The sequence below is a fragment of the Misgurnus anguillicaudatus genome, chromosome 20, assembly GCF_027580225.2.
Source record: "Misgurnus anguillicaudatus chromosome 20, ASM2758022v2, whole genome shotgun sequence".
NCBI classification, from domain to species: Eukaryota; Metazoa; Chordata; class Actinopteri; order Cypriniformes; family Cobitidae; genus Misgurnus; species Misgurnus anguillicaudatus.
Genome location: NC_073356.2, coordinates 28027442 through 28042375, shown reverse-complemented (window position 1 = coordinate 28042375; position 14934 = coordinate 28027442). Strand labels below are relative to the sequence as shown.

Sequence of the window (14934 nt, the reverse complement as noted above, 5' to 3'; positions counted from 1 at the left end):
AATGAATGCATTTAACCAATTGATGAACAATGGAGTATTGTTGTGTTGTTGAATAATTATGTTTTACATATTTACTGCCTACATTTCATGATGATTGCTAAAAGTGTTAAAGTTACAAAGATGTCCAGATAAGGAACAGAATGGTCTGTGTATGTCTTTCTGTCTGTGTGATATGCAACCCCCACAGGTTACAAAGGTATGTGGAGATGGAGTCAGATGAACGAGAACAGCCCATTGGGGGAGGAGGAATTGTGAAGAAAGAACGACGATAAATACTCATGTTTTTTGTCCTAAGCGGGTAGTCCGTCGAATCCTGCTGTTATGGCTTGAGACGGCCCAGCATGCTGTAACTTTTTCATATCTGATCAATAAATATTCAATTTAGATATTTGTGTCTTTCTCAAATTATGAACATGCATTGGACGCCTTAAAGTCCAACAAGAGTCAGGACCTCGGTTTAACGTCTCATCTGTAGGACGGGTTTTTTTTGACAGTAAAGTGTCCCTGTCACTATACTGAGTTGTTAGGACCCACACAGACCACAGAGTAAGCATCCCCTGCTGGTCTCACTAACACCAATACCAGCAGCAACCTGGTTTTTCCAGGTGGTCTCCCATCCAAGTACTGACCAGACTCAGCCCTGTTTAGCTTCAGTGGACAAGCTGTCTTGGGCTTACAGGGTTATATGGCTGCTGATTTTCCTGGCTCTGACTGAGAAAACCTCTCCTCGCCAATCAGGCCAGTGTGGTGGCACAGGTTTGCTCAGTAACAATAGCTGGAAGTACACTCCACTCACTTTACTATGCACAAATAACACTTTCAAATACTTATCTCGCCTCACCAACGCTGCCACTCACAGGTCTGGAAACCAGCTTGATCTCGTCTACACCCGCAACTCCACTACAGACAACATTACGGTCATTCATCTCCATCTATCTGACCAATTCTTTATCGCTTTCAACTTACACCTTCCTACATCACACACACCCGCGCTGCAACCAGTTTATTTCAGTTTATTTTGTTCTCTCTCCCCTAGTACCCTCTCCGCTGATGTGGCATCTCTCTTCCATCCCACTTCCTGTCTTTAGATGCTGATGCTGCCACTGACACCTTATGCTCTACTCTTGTTTAATCTTGTTTAGATAATATTTGTCCTGTAATCCAGATCACCTCGTGCTACTCCCTCTTGCCCTTGGTTGTCCGATATTCTCCGTGAGCAATGGACTACACTCAGGGCTGCTGAAAGGAAATGATGCAAGTCTAACAACCGGGCAGACCTCTGTCACTACCAGTCTCTTCTCTCCTCTTTCTCTGCTGCTGTCACTACAGCTAAAACATCCTTCTTTACCATAAAAGTAGCTAACACACCAAACACAAGCCAGCTGTTCAAAACCTTTAACTCTCTCCTCTACCCCCCCCCTCCACCCGCCTCCTCTTTGTCAGCTGATGACTTTGCTCAATATTTCAGCAACAAAACTTCATCCATTAGTAATTTTTTTTCTTCATCACATACCTCAGAATACACTTCACTTTCATCCGACTACCACTTTTCCTCCTTTTCTCTGCTGACTGACAGCAAAGTTATTAAGCTTCAAATCTTATTTCTCTGAGAGATCCTTCAGGGTGTCGTGGAAGGGTGCAGGGTCCACAGCTCACCAGATGGTCAAGGGGGTTTGTCACAGGTGGGAGCGGACCACCAATGCTGTGAGTCGTGCTCCTCCTTCTATTTCCACCCCAAGGAGTTCCCGAAACACCCCAATGAGCAGACAGACAAGAGAGCTAAAATTGTAACAAAGCTTTTGGGCGTACAGGCAAGTATACATGTGAGTACACAGGACTTTGGCTTTTGGGCGTACAGGCGGCTATACAGGTGAGTACACAGGACTTTAGTTTTTTGGGGGGGCGTACAGGTGGGTATACAGGTGAGTACACAGGGCTTTGGCTTTTGGGCGTACAGGTGGGTATACAGGCGAGTACACAGGACTTTGGCTGTTGGGCGTACAGGTAAGTATACGGATGAGTACACAGGGCTTTAGCTTTTGGGCGTACAGGTGGCTGGAGAGGACGTACAGGCAAGAAGAAAAGGCTTTTAGCTCTTCACTCACAGGTAGACGTACAAGCAAGCATCCAGGGCTTTAGCCCTTCGACGTTCAGGAGAGCAGTCAGGAGACGGTGCAGAGCTTTAGCTCTTTAGCATACAAGCAAGGAGGCAGGTAGGAATACGGAGCTGTGGCTCTTTAGCATGGCATCTGGAAACACTCAACAATAGGGTTGGTATATGTGAAGGGAACCAGAGAATATCCCAACAGCAGTATGCAAATACAGATACACCCTTTCTTAACACAAGGCACAATAATCAAAGCAAGCTCTTACTTCCACGGCCACAGCACCACCACCAGGCGATGAGGAAGGTCAACCAGTCCCCCAGTCATGGACATGCGTTGAAGTACTGTAAAACACCAGCACTCTGCTCCTCTCAGGCAGAGCTCTTCCCTCGGCCTAGAATACTATCACTGACAAATACTGGCAAAAGTACTGAACTGCAATTTTCCTTGTGCGAACACTCAAAAGAAATCACCCACCGCACTCCACACACTCACGGTGATATAAGGTGTAAGGTACCACCCACAAGCCCAACGACAGATACAAGTGGAGTGGGTGAAGGGGTCTTGTGTTCGTTCCTTCCTCAGCGCTTCTAGAAGAATCATTCCATGATTAAATTAATTTCTTTGATCTCTGTGTTTAAATTATAATCTGACTCCAATTTAATATATTAAGAATTTTGTGCATTATTCCAATTATCTGTTGATCATAATTAAGATGTTTGATTATTTATAAATTCCCATAGTCTTAATTATTCGTTCATTAGGGACCCGATATCGCACAGGATATACGCCGGCCGTTTGCGTACATCTCACGGACACAAAATTGCCAGTTCTGATCTTAGTCAGAGGTTGCCGGTGTAAGGGTGGATTCACTACAGTGGTTCAGTCTGTAGGAACGCCGAAATGACTGAGAAATGTTAACAGCAAGATATTATAAAACTGTGTATTTCTGGTCAATTATCACCCTTCTGCAACCTATACCAACGACGGAAATAAGTGCAGTTATAATAGCAAAATATGTGGGAGAGCATTGCTAGAATATAAATATATTGAATTGCAATATGGAGCGTTTAAGTATTAACATTAAATCAAAACTAAACAACAGATTTGTAAATGAAACGGTTTAATAACAGTACTGACTTAGGGCTCTATCTTACACCCGGCGCAATGCAGCGCAATGCGCACACAAGTGTCTTTCGCTAGTTTCCACCCTAATTTTCACGTTTAGCGCCGCGTTGTTTAAATAGCAAATGCATTTGCGCCCCCTTTGCGCCCATGGGCGTTCTGGTCTGAAAAACGAGGTGTGTTCAGGTGCATTGTTGGCGCGTTGCTATTTTGAGGCAACTAAAATAGACTGGTCTAAAGTCTAAAGTCAATGGCGCAATATGTTTTATGTTATTTAAAGAGCGCATTAATAATATGCGCCTATAAACGGGAGGACAACGCGGGTTTGCTTATCACAAAGTACATAAATGCGCAGCAGCACAAAAATGCTTTTAAATATGAAAGATTAAAGGATTGAATTTAAGAGATTATTGAGTCTCTTGGACATATTTATAAATGAGGACTAATTATGAGACGTTAGAAGGCGCAAAGAGCTGCTTCACCTGTAGCCTGGTAAGTAAATAAAAGCTTTACTTTAAACAAATGCGTCTGTTTTTAAATGTTTTTTTTTTAATGCTACCTCACGGATTTATTGTATATGATGTACCTGTGGATATGGCGAGATGAGAAACATTTGTAAGTAATGCTTAAAAAAACTCTTTGTTAAAAAAAAACGCTGTCCAAAGTGCTGAAACGTGCGGAGAGCCGTTTGTAAATTCTTTATCTCCTGTTTGTTACAAATAAAGTATTTTTAGAGTACAAACCTTATCTTACATACTTGAAAATTATTTTTTGATGATATTGGATAGCCATACATTTAAAGCAATTACAAGCCTGCTTTTTACTTACATGACTAAAAGAAAACGGGTTTTAAAGGTTTTAATAAAAAAATAACAATTTCAATATAAGGGAAAAACAACACAATTATTTAACATTAATCTTAAACTGGGGATCTTCTACCTCCGTTTAGTTTTTCAGTTTACAAAGTCCGTCATCTAAATAGGGATTATAGCGCCAGCGCAACTTGCTTTTAAAGGGAATGAGAGCTGTGACTCTCATTGGTTTACTGCACGTTACGCCCAAAATACTCCCATTACAATAGGACCTACCCTTTTCGACCATGCGCTCGGCACAAAAACGATTTTTCCCGTCGTTAAATTAGCAAAAGTGGATTCGGACACGCCCATTTAGACGTTGCGCTGTGCGCTTTAGACAATGCGCTTAGATCGTTAAAATAGGGCCCTTAAAGTTACAATTGAAATGGTTACACTATAAATGCATGAAATGGTACTTAATACAAAAAATTAACTGTTTCCAATGTATGTGTGATATTACCTGATAAGATAGAGAAAGAAAGAAAGTTTAGAAGAGAGAGAATGACCATTAAGAACTGGAATCTAGGCCTAAAGGCCTAAACCCAAGAACTCAGGTAAAGAAGAAAAGCAGTGGGCAGAAAGCAAATGGCCAATGCCAAAAGGCAAAAGCCCAGATCTCATGAAAACCAAGACCTTTATTCTCAATCCCTTGACCATGTGACTAAACCTAACATCATACATTCAAACTGACCAATCAGAAGACCACACCTTTAACCCCCACTGCAGTGAATAAACAGCTGTGACAATAGTCTGTTATCACTATCAGTAGGCACAGGAATCCAGATGGTACAGTATGGAAAAGGGGGTTGTGACGAAGTAATAAATTCCTACAAATCCGCCCTTTGGCAGCGTGGGCCACACGTAAGAAGACCCATGATGACACAGTTCATAAGATTATGCTTTCAGTTGTGTGCAGTGGTCATCTTCAGACTTATTGTCCAAACTGGTTGCTGGTTGATGAGACTTGAAGACGTCCTTCTCCTTACAGCCCTGCATGAAAGGCTTCATCGAATGGAATTGCACCTTTCATAATCATGCAGATTTCCATCGATACTTCACACTTTCACAAGAACAGGCCCTGAAGGGGGTTTCACTTTTGTCCTTCTCTTTGAGGCAACACCCAAGATGTAAAACAGCAGGAATCCTGTGGTTCAAGCAAATGGCACAACAAACAGCAAAGCATATGGCATTTGTCGCTGAAGTTTTAAATGGTCAGATTGGTCTTCAGCCTTAAATCCCTGTCAAATACATTAAAACATGGTCAAGGTGAGAATAAAAGAAAAACTGATAAAAGCTCTTACATTGTTTTGGAAACATGTAAATGAAATGCTTCTTTTTAAACTTAGCAAATGTTAGTTTTAACAACTCACTTTGTCAGTAGGAGTAACAACAACAATATATTCAGTGTAACCAAATACATGATATTTAAAGATCTTAATGTCCCAGTATAACCATTATAAATGAAATGAACAAAATGATAACAAAGAACATGATGGTTTTTAAATGTCTTGCATAAAAAGCAAATTAAATGTAAAACATAATAGCAAAATTAATGAAATTATTACACATAGAAAATTACTCTTATCAAGATTTCAATATTTGGGACAAAACTAATCAAACTTTTTGAAAAGAAACCAAAACAGATGCTTAAAACCACATTTTGAAAATGACTAAAGTGAGGCAAATTGTGTGTGATCTGGCTCTAATCTCTCACACCCGTGTTTTTAGTTAGAAAGCATGGTAAAAGTGCTACTGGATCCTGTTGTGAGGTAAAACATTTTCATTAATGCAATTAACACATTGTAGCCACATGGCAATTTTGTGCTCCTCTTTAGGGTCTGACTGCAGCTATACAAGGAATAGCAGAGTTTACCACATAGGAGACAAATCTTTCAACATAGAAACACATACAACTTGAAACTGGTAGACAATTTCAAGAGCAAAAGTTATTCCATTAACACAAGACAACTGGTCTAGAATACATGTAGCTTCAACAACCTCTCACTTAAATGTTTTGTCCAACACTTACAATGGAAACAGTCAAGTGTTTTAAGAAATTAACTTCATTAGCCTATGTGTACATATAGTACAACAAACAACTAGAATTTGTGTTCTATAGAAACAACAATGCATTACGAACAATTACAAATCAGGAAATGCAAACAGGTTAATCTATGAGAATGTTAAACACATACTAACTGGCTGCTAAGCCACTAGCAAGTGAGGTTAACAGCTGGAGTCCTTGCATGAACAATGCAGTTAACTCAGTAATGGTTTTACCTGCAAAACCAGATTGCTTACATCTGTCCTTAGAAAGTGATTTCCTACATTTTAAATAATAAGGTGGAGGTCTGCCCCTGCCCACACTGTAAAAAAAATCCGTAGAAATTGCGGCTGAGTTGCCGGTGATTTGCCGTATATTTGAATTTGTGTTATTTGCTGGCAACATTTTGTTCGGGGTTGAATGAACATTGAACGTTTGCAGGTCTTTGTCTTTACAGAGTGGGACTAAGGAACGGCATCAGGCGGGACATTCTGGGAGACAAAATCTGAAGCAAAAAACCGAAAAAAGGTTGATGATGATTTCTGGTTCCCAGAGTGCTTTGCGTGAGGCTGTTATTGTATAGTTTTATTCTGTGGAGATAAGGACTTGTTGGTGTTTGAAATTTATTTAACTTTGAGCAAACTCTTGCCGGTGAATGGCATGGGTGTGAATCTGCGGTGAATTGCCGGCAACCCAGCTGCAGTAACATTGAAATTTTTACGGACTTTTTTTGCAGTGCAGTGACCAGCATTTCTCCTCTGTATGGCCTATTTTATGACAGGAATTACAAAGCCTGTTCATTTTACCACCGGGTCTGTAGCTTGGTTCTACTGGAGCTTTAGGAGGTCTGTGACTCTCTAATGCTTCTTTCACAACATGCGGTTCTGTTCCAGCATGTTGATGCATCACCCCAATCACTGAAATAGGAACACTTTTCTGGGTTCTGGAAAATACATTCTCTTTAGTACAAGTAGCGTCTTTTTTAGTCCCATCGCTGTTAAGCGTTTGGGGAGACTTAGTGTCTCGCACAATTAGTTTTGCCTTTACATCTGCAATAATGTCTTTATACTTCTCACACTGTTTAGCCAGGGCTAACTGCTCAGATGATAGTTGATCTATCTGAGTTTGAAGATTTTGGATCTTTGCCTCTGACTTTTTTAATTCAGCGTTTTTGGTTCTCAATTCATCACTTTTAGCATTCAAGACTGAGTCAAAAATTGCATTATTTTTACGTAGCTGCTTGCACGTCATGAAATTCAAAGCCTCAATGACTTCAGCATGTTTGGATTTTCTTTGTTCACTACCAACTGTGTGCCACCATGTGAGAATATCATCAGTGGTAGCGTTGTAATTCAAACCCTTTTTATATAATTTAGAAAGTGTAGGTTCAACTTTCTCGCTCCATAAAGCAAACAATATATCATTACTTAAATTAATCCCTTCCATCCCTGAGGAGATAATCTGAAACAATCTCTACTGTACAATGATAATAGGACTATTCAGGGTCCTTCTAATTTCTGTTTCATACAATTCATGCAAATGGAGATTTTACTAACCATGCCATGAAACAATGAAAACAGACTTACCCACTATGTGGTCAGAAGGTCTTTAACACATTCACAGGATAAACTGTGATAAAGTCCTCATTCAGTTGATCAAACAAAGTACAACTCAGAAAACTCACTGCAAGGGATCCCGGGTTTCGGCACCAAAAACTGTAAGTGTGGATTCACTACAGTGGTTCAGTCTGTAGGAACGCCGAAATGACTGAGAAATGTTAACAGCAAGATATTATAAAACTGTGTATTTCTGGTCAATTATCACCCTTCTGCAACCTATACCAACGGCGGAAATAAGTGCAGTTATAATAGCAAAATATGTGGGAGAGCATTGCTAGAATATAAATATATTGAATTGCAATATGGAGCGTTTAAGTATTAACATTAAATCAAAACTAAACAACAGATTTGTAAATGAAAAGGTTTAATAACAGTACTGACTTAAAGTTACAATTGAAATGGTTACACTATAAATGCATGAAATGGTACTTAATACAAAAAATTAACTGTTTCCAATGTATGTGTGATATTACCTGATAAGATAGAGAAAGAAAGAAAGTTTAGAAGAAAGAGAATGACCATTAAGAACTGGAATCTAGGCCTAAAGGCCTAAACCCAAGAACTCAGGTAAAGAAGAAAAGCAGAGGGCAGAAAGCAAATGGCAAATGCCAAAAGGCAAAAGCCCAGATCTCATGAAAACCAAGACCTATATTCTCTTTCCCTTGACCATGTGACTAAACCTAACATCATACATTCAAACTGACCAATCAGGTAGATGTGCTACCTGCTCCATTCAACATCAAAACACCACTGTGATCATATCCTGACAGGATAATCTTGTGGTAATACCAGACTCCTTTTAATCTACTGGTCATAACAATTTCTGAAAGAATTAAAATAAATCAATACAATTTCTGAAGAATTCAGATGAATCAAATGTAACAATTTTTTATACCAGGCAGGTTTCAGCTTCAAACATAAATTAAACAATATCATACAGAATTTGATTCAATTCCAATTAATTAAAATGATCAACAGTTACAAAAGTTACAAAGTCATACCTGGCAATAGACACTCTGGCTACAGAGTACTTCCATTATGAATATAATATACCCAAAATGGTTCAGAAAGATTCTTGTTAAAGATTTCTTACATGATGTTTGAATACACACACCCAACGTGTGGGAAAGTTTCTTGCTAAAGAATACTTCCATAATGTCTGAATATACACACCCAAAGTGTGGGGAAGATTCTTGCTAAAGAATACTTCCCCAAGTCTCTTGCCAAGCCACCTTATATACACAGAACGAGACAAAGAATAATACCATCTCAAATCAGGATTTGGTTGGTCGGTTCTCGTGACCTGAAGGAGCACCAAATGGGACTGTTAACCATCTGTAATCTAGATCTTCTCATGATGTGACACCCATAACAGGAGTACAGCTTATGTCTTAAGTTTTAAACTTTGATATACTTTCTCTTAGCATTATAGAAATTAGACCTTTTTAACCATTGCACCATCACCTTTAAAACGAAACCAAACATGAAGATGAAACCTTTGTAGCATCACACCATATGATATACCCAATGTTACATGTGTTTAGTATATTTCCAGTAACCAAACCCTTAAGGGATAAAAGAGAGGAGGTGAAATACAGATCAGTTCCTGGGTATCCGTAACCCCTGTGGAGAGAGACAACAGGTCTCTCAAAACAGACACAGAATGGGGTTTTATTGTTTTATGGTCCAGCTCCAACAATAAACTCTTGTCCACCTTGTCCTACAAAGGCCAGTGATACGTATCCAGCCCGGGCTCCGAGTCCTGGCTAATAGTGCAGTTTAGGCTTGGGACAGACGCAAGGGGGTATTGAGGTCACAAACCGGGGACTCCTTCCTCCTCCTTCGCTACCTCCAACAAGAAAACACGTATGCAAACGGACTGGGTGATGAGCATACACTGTTAGTTAGATTGGCATCAAAGGAAAAGCATCAACACACCAAACAACAGTAGTCCTCAACCCAGTTCACAGTAACACAAGGCAATACCTTCGTTGTTTATGATGATATGGGCTTTTTGCAAGAAGACAGCGCTAATACTGGTGGTAATATACAAACAGGGAAACTTCCCAAAGTGTCGGACTGTTCCTTTAAATATCCACACTTCGCTTCTCATAACACATGACAAATGTTCAAAAGCAATAACCCACTGGATTAGCTTGCCTCTCCTTCTTCTACTGCATATCCAATTCGCTCCGTTCTTTCTGTCCTCCAAACATCCAGTATTCCTTCAAAACACACCACACAGTCATGAAAGCACAACGTAAGCAAATGGCTTGGCACTTATCTCCTCCATGTTTCGGGTATAAATCTCCTTCCTCTTTCCACCACAGCCTGTAAGTCAAAACAGCCGTTCTCACCACCACACTAGTTACTTCCGTCTCACTCCCAGCGAACACCCGAAACAAACTTCACCCTTCCTGCTTCTCAAAGGCCCTTTATATAAGTCCTCCTCTCTCTCGATGATCCAATCATCGATCGCCACATTCTCTTCGCACACCTGATGCGTATTTTGTGTGATTTCATTGCCCGGAGTCGACCAGATCCGGCCAGGTGTTACCCTAAAGGTGTTACCCTCATAAAAGCGGTGTAGGCTTTGATGGTGAACTGTTTTTCTCTTATAACATTGCAAAGACAGTGCGATCATGCCATTTTGCTCTATCCAATATCAGGAAGATACAGCCATATCTCACAGAGCATGCAGCACAACTTCTTACTAAGGCCCTTGTAATCTCCAGGCTGGACTACTGCAATGCTCTTCTTGCTGGCCTTCCTGTGTGGTTTATTAAACCACTCTAATTAGTTCAGAACACAGTAGCTCGGCTCATCTTCCAGGAGCAGAAAAGGGCTCATGTAACGCCGCTTTTCATCTCTCTCCACTGGCTACCGTTTGAAGCGCATATCTGGTACAAGTCGCTAATACTCACTTACAACACTTTCGCTGGGGCCGCTCCAGCATACTTTCACACCTTCATACATTCCTACACCCCATCCACAACCTTACATTTAGCAAATGAGCTGCGCCTTGTGTTACCCTTATAAAGGGGAACTAAATCACGTTCCTGCTTATTTTTCTTTCCTCTGATTTTTCTTCCCGCTAACTTTTGTCTTGCTGGTGGAATGACCTTCCTATGGCAATCCAGTCTGCCACATCTCTTAAAACATAAAAAAATACATAATTAAAAACCCATCTCTTCCACAAATACTTGACATAAATATTGACCGCATTTCTTTCTCTTCTCCTTTTTGAGTAAAAAAGTCCACTAAATGAGGCCATAACTGTAAAACAAGACTAGTAAGACCCAAAATCGGGCTATTAATTTTCGAAACACAGAGTTTTGGGAGTCCTCCCTGTACTTTCCTGTCCTCTCCTACACTCACTGTTAAATAAAGGCAAAAAATGGCTACAAAAAAATAAAGATTCGCATAATGTTATCACTTGCTCGTCCCTCCTCCTGAGGTTTCTGAGGAGGAGGGCATTGAGAAAGGGAGTAGTATGAAGCCTAGACCTGCCCGTCTCCCCATCTCCCCTTACTCCCTTACCGGTTATTGATGACACCCAGTAGGTATAGATTTGTTGTGTTAAACCCACCGGTCAGGGGTGGGATTATGGTTCTGTAAGGAATTCAGTGCACCAACCTAAACTTTCTTTTCTCTCAAACAGGTATTGTTTAAAAGTAGTGAAAAGTTGTACCTTGTTACAGGCACCCTTTGTACAATTGCCTCCCTATGACATATCACTTTTATTGTTTCTTAATCTTTGTAAGTCGCTTTGGACAAAAGTATCTGCTAAATTAAGGTGACCAGATTTTTCAAATGACAAGTAGGAACATGTCCTAGTTCAATGGTTAAAATGTCCTTGAAATCTTATTTGTTATTGTCTATGAATTTACAATCATGGACAAAACCCTTTTGAATATTTTCATCTCTTTATTGTTGTGGGCTTATGGAGAACCTAACACCAAAAAATGGGACTGTCCCCGGGGAAGTCTGGTCACCTTATGCTAAATGCCTAAATGTAAATGTACCTCAAAGATACATACTGTATCTGTATATTTATAAATGATACATATTATAACCTTTTTAAAAGGTACCTTTTGTACCTTTATTTCTGAGAGTGTATAAACCATTTAAAACTACCATGTGGGCTGTAGTTTGCCCATCACGATATCAGCATTTATTAATTTTAGGGTAATATTAACTAAAGTAATTTGGTACAAGTCATCCATACAGTTTAAAAAGTTTCTTGTGGCCACTGTATGACATTCACATTATTAAAGTGTTTATGCATGCGGTACAGTACAGCACATCTGTTCTGTCACCTGAAGCCTGATCCAGTAATGGTGAGTCTGGTGCCTCCGGCAGTTCCCCCTCTGCGTGGTGTGACATCACTGATAACAGGGGTTAAAGAGGATCTGTATGTGTAGCCGTCTTGGATGTAGACTGTATCATTGCCATTCATCACTGCGACCTCACAGACCCGATCTGTTTCATCTGTTACTGCAAGAGAGAAACATAACATGTATGGTATGTAAGTAAGTAAGTAGGAGATCTTTATCCATTTCTAAAATGCATTTAACCTGTCACATGTTTAAAGCTCCACTGTGTAGGATCTACTCCCATCTAGCGGTGAAATTCTATATGACAACCAACTGAATATTACTATCTAGTCCCCCCCCATTCGGATCGCGTTTTAACTCGTACAGTGGCTGTGTCATGCCAAGTTAACATGGCTTCCAGTACAAAGCAAAAGCAAGGAAAAATTATTAACAATTTGCAATGCCCTTTGTTTGTGATCCATCATAGCACACAGATTTATTTATGTTAGATAACCATGCTATAGTTAGTCAAGCAACTATAAAACTTCGAGTTTACACCATAGACTGTATAGTTTTAAACAAATGTGCTGAATTACCTGTGGAGAAGATAGAAAGTAGGCAACTTCGATGTCCCTTGAGCCTCATGATCTTGGAAAACATCTTGGTTATGTATGTAACCCTCGTTCCCTGAAGGAAGGGAACGGAGACGTCACTTCGTGGCCGACGTATTGGGGACAGCGCCTCGCGGGACCAATCTACTTCGTAAACAACTAACACGCCAATGAACTTGGCATGCAGATATTTGCATCTGCCGGCACCGCTCGGGTATTTAAACAGGAAGCAGGTGCAATATCATTAGCTTACTTTTCGCTGAGAAAGCTGGCAACAGTGCACGGCCTAAGTCAGCAATGGAACAGCAACTGTGGTGATGGGACGTGACGTCTCCGTTCCCTTCCTTCAGGGAACGAGGGTTACATACGTAACCGAGACATCCCTTATGAAAATTAACCATGGTTTTATTGTGGTAAAAGTGTAGTAACCATGTTTCTTTTGGTGTATTGATTACTATGAGCAAAACCATGGTTTTACTACAGTAACCATGGTTTAACTATGGTTTTTGAAAACCATGGTTGTCAAAACGTCTCGGTTACGTATGTAACCCTCGTTCCCTGAAGGAAGGGAACGGAGACGTCACGTCGTGACCGACGAATTGGGAACCGCTCCGCGGTGGCAAATCTACTTCGAGAAGCTATTTAAAAGGCCAATGAAATTGGCATGCAGATTATTTGCACCTGCTGCGCTGCCCAGCCGCGCGGGTATATAATGAGAGGCAGGTGCAGTAATCAAATCAGCTTTTTTCGCTGAGAAGCCGGCAAAATAAAGGGGCCGGCCGACTCAGCAGTGGAACAGCAACTGTGGCGACGGGACGTGACGTCTCCGTTCCCTTCCTTCAGGGAACGAGGGTTACATACGTAACCGAGACGTTCCCTTTCAGTCGGTCACTACGACGTCACGTCGTGACCGACGAATTGGGAATCCCTACCAAAGCGCCACTGGAGCTGACCCTACCAGTGCCTGCGTAAAACCTTCCGTCTTCACTTTACGAGAGGCGGAACCTGGGCTTACAGCAGAAGGCCGGTCACTACTTGTTCCTAAACCCACGATAGTGAACTAGGCAAACTGGGAAGCGAATCCAGCCTGGGCGGAACTAGGAGACGCTGCGGAGCCAACCCAGAGGAGATTGTACGAATGGGTGGCGAAAATAGCCCATAGGTCTATGACGTGACTCTCATAACTATATTTATACTAGAGAGAGAGCAGAGCGGGCTCTGCAAGGGAAACGTGGCAGATTAGCTCCACGGAAATACGCGCATAGGACACCTCACGGGGGCGCTATACGGGGGCCTAGCCAAACACAGGTTTTCAGGAATACAGCTAATGAGAGGCTGACAGCCGATGCTCCGCAACATCGACTGAAAAGGCGATGGAGGAAAGGCAAAACCTTATTTTGTGACGTTTTGACCTTATGGCCTTCCATATTGGCGCAGTCGTTCAGCACCAAAACGGAGGCTGCAAGCCGACACAGGAGCCGACTCTGAGTGTTTCTACCGGTTTGAGGAGAGAACACGAGAGGATACCGGCTCAATACGAACACTGTAAAATCTGGTGAACGTGTTAGGTGTCGCCCAGCCAGCCGCTCTACAAATGTCTGCTAGCGAGGAACCACGAGCAAATGCCCAAGATGATGCCACACTTCTAGTAGAGTGGGCTCTCAAATTAAAGGGGCAAGGGACACCCTGCTTTTCATACGCGAGGGCGATAGTGTCTACAATCCAATGAGACATCCTCTGCTTAGTGACAGCCTTCCCTTTCTGCTGACCACCGTAACAGACAAAGAGCTGCTCTGAGGTTCTAAAGCTTTGAGTTCGGTCCACATATACACGCAAAGCGCGCACAGGGCATAACAAAGCCATGGCTGGGTCTGCTTCCTCCTGGGGCAGAGCTTGTAAGTTCACCACTTGATCCTTAAAAGGAGTGGTGGGAACTTTGGGCACGTAGCCGGGCCTGGGTCTCAATGTTACACTGATATTAGCGGGCCCGAACTGAAGGCACGAATCGTTGACCGAGAATGCATGAAGATCCCCTATCCGTTTAACCGAAGCCAGTGCAAGAAGGGTTAAAGTTTTCATTGTGAGAAATTTGATACTCACAGAATGCAGAGGCTCGAATGGGGCAAGCTGGAGTGTTTTCAGCACCATGGACAAGTCCCACGGAGGAATAGAGGGTGGGCGAGAAGGATTCAGCCTTCGTGCACCTCTTAGGAATTTAATAACTAGATCGTGCTGACCCACAGATTTACCGTTTATCGGC

The 14934-nt window shown here is 41.5% G+C and overlaps 1 protein-coding gene across 1 annotated transcript in view; it reads right to left on the bottom strand.

Moving 5' to 3' along the window:
• The window catches only part of LOC129454959 (fibrocystin-L), a 125364-nt gene that overhangs the window by 27486 nt on the left and 82944 nt on the right, over positions 1-14934 (bottom strand). Inside the window, exon 41 of the mRNA XM_073858725.1 lies at positions 12067-12244. Within this exon, the coding sequence (XP_073714826.1) occupies positions 12067-12244 (178 nt within the window). The remainder of the gene's footprint in view (positions 1-12066; positions 12245-14934) is intronic.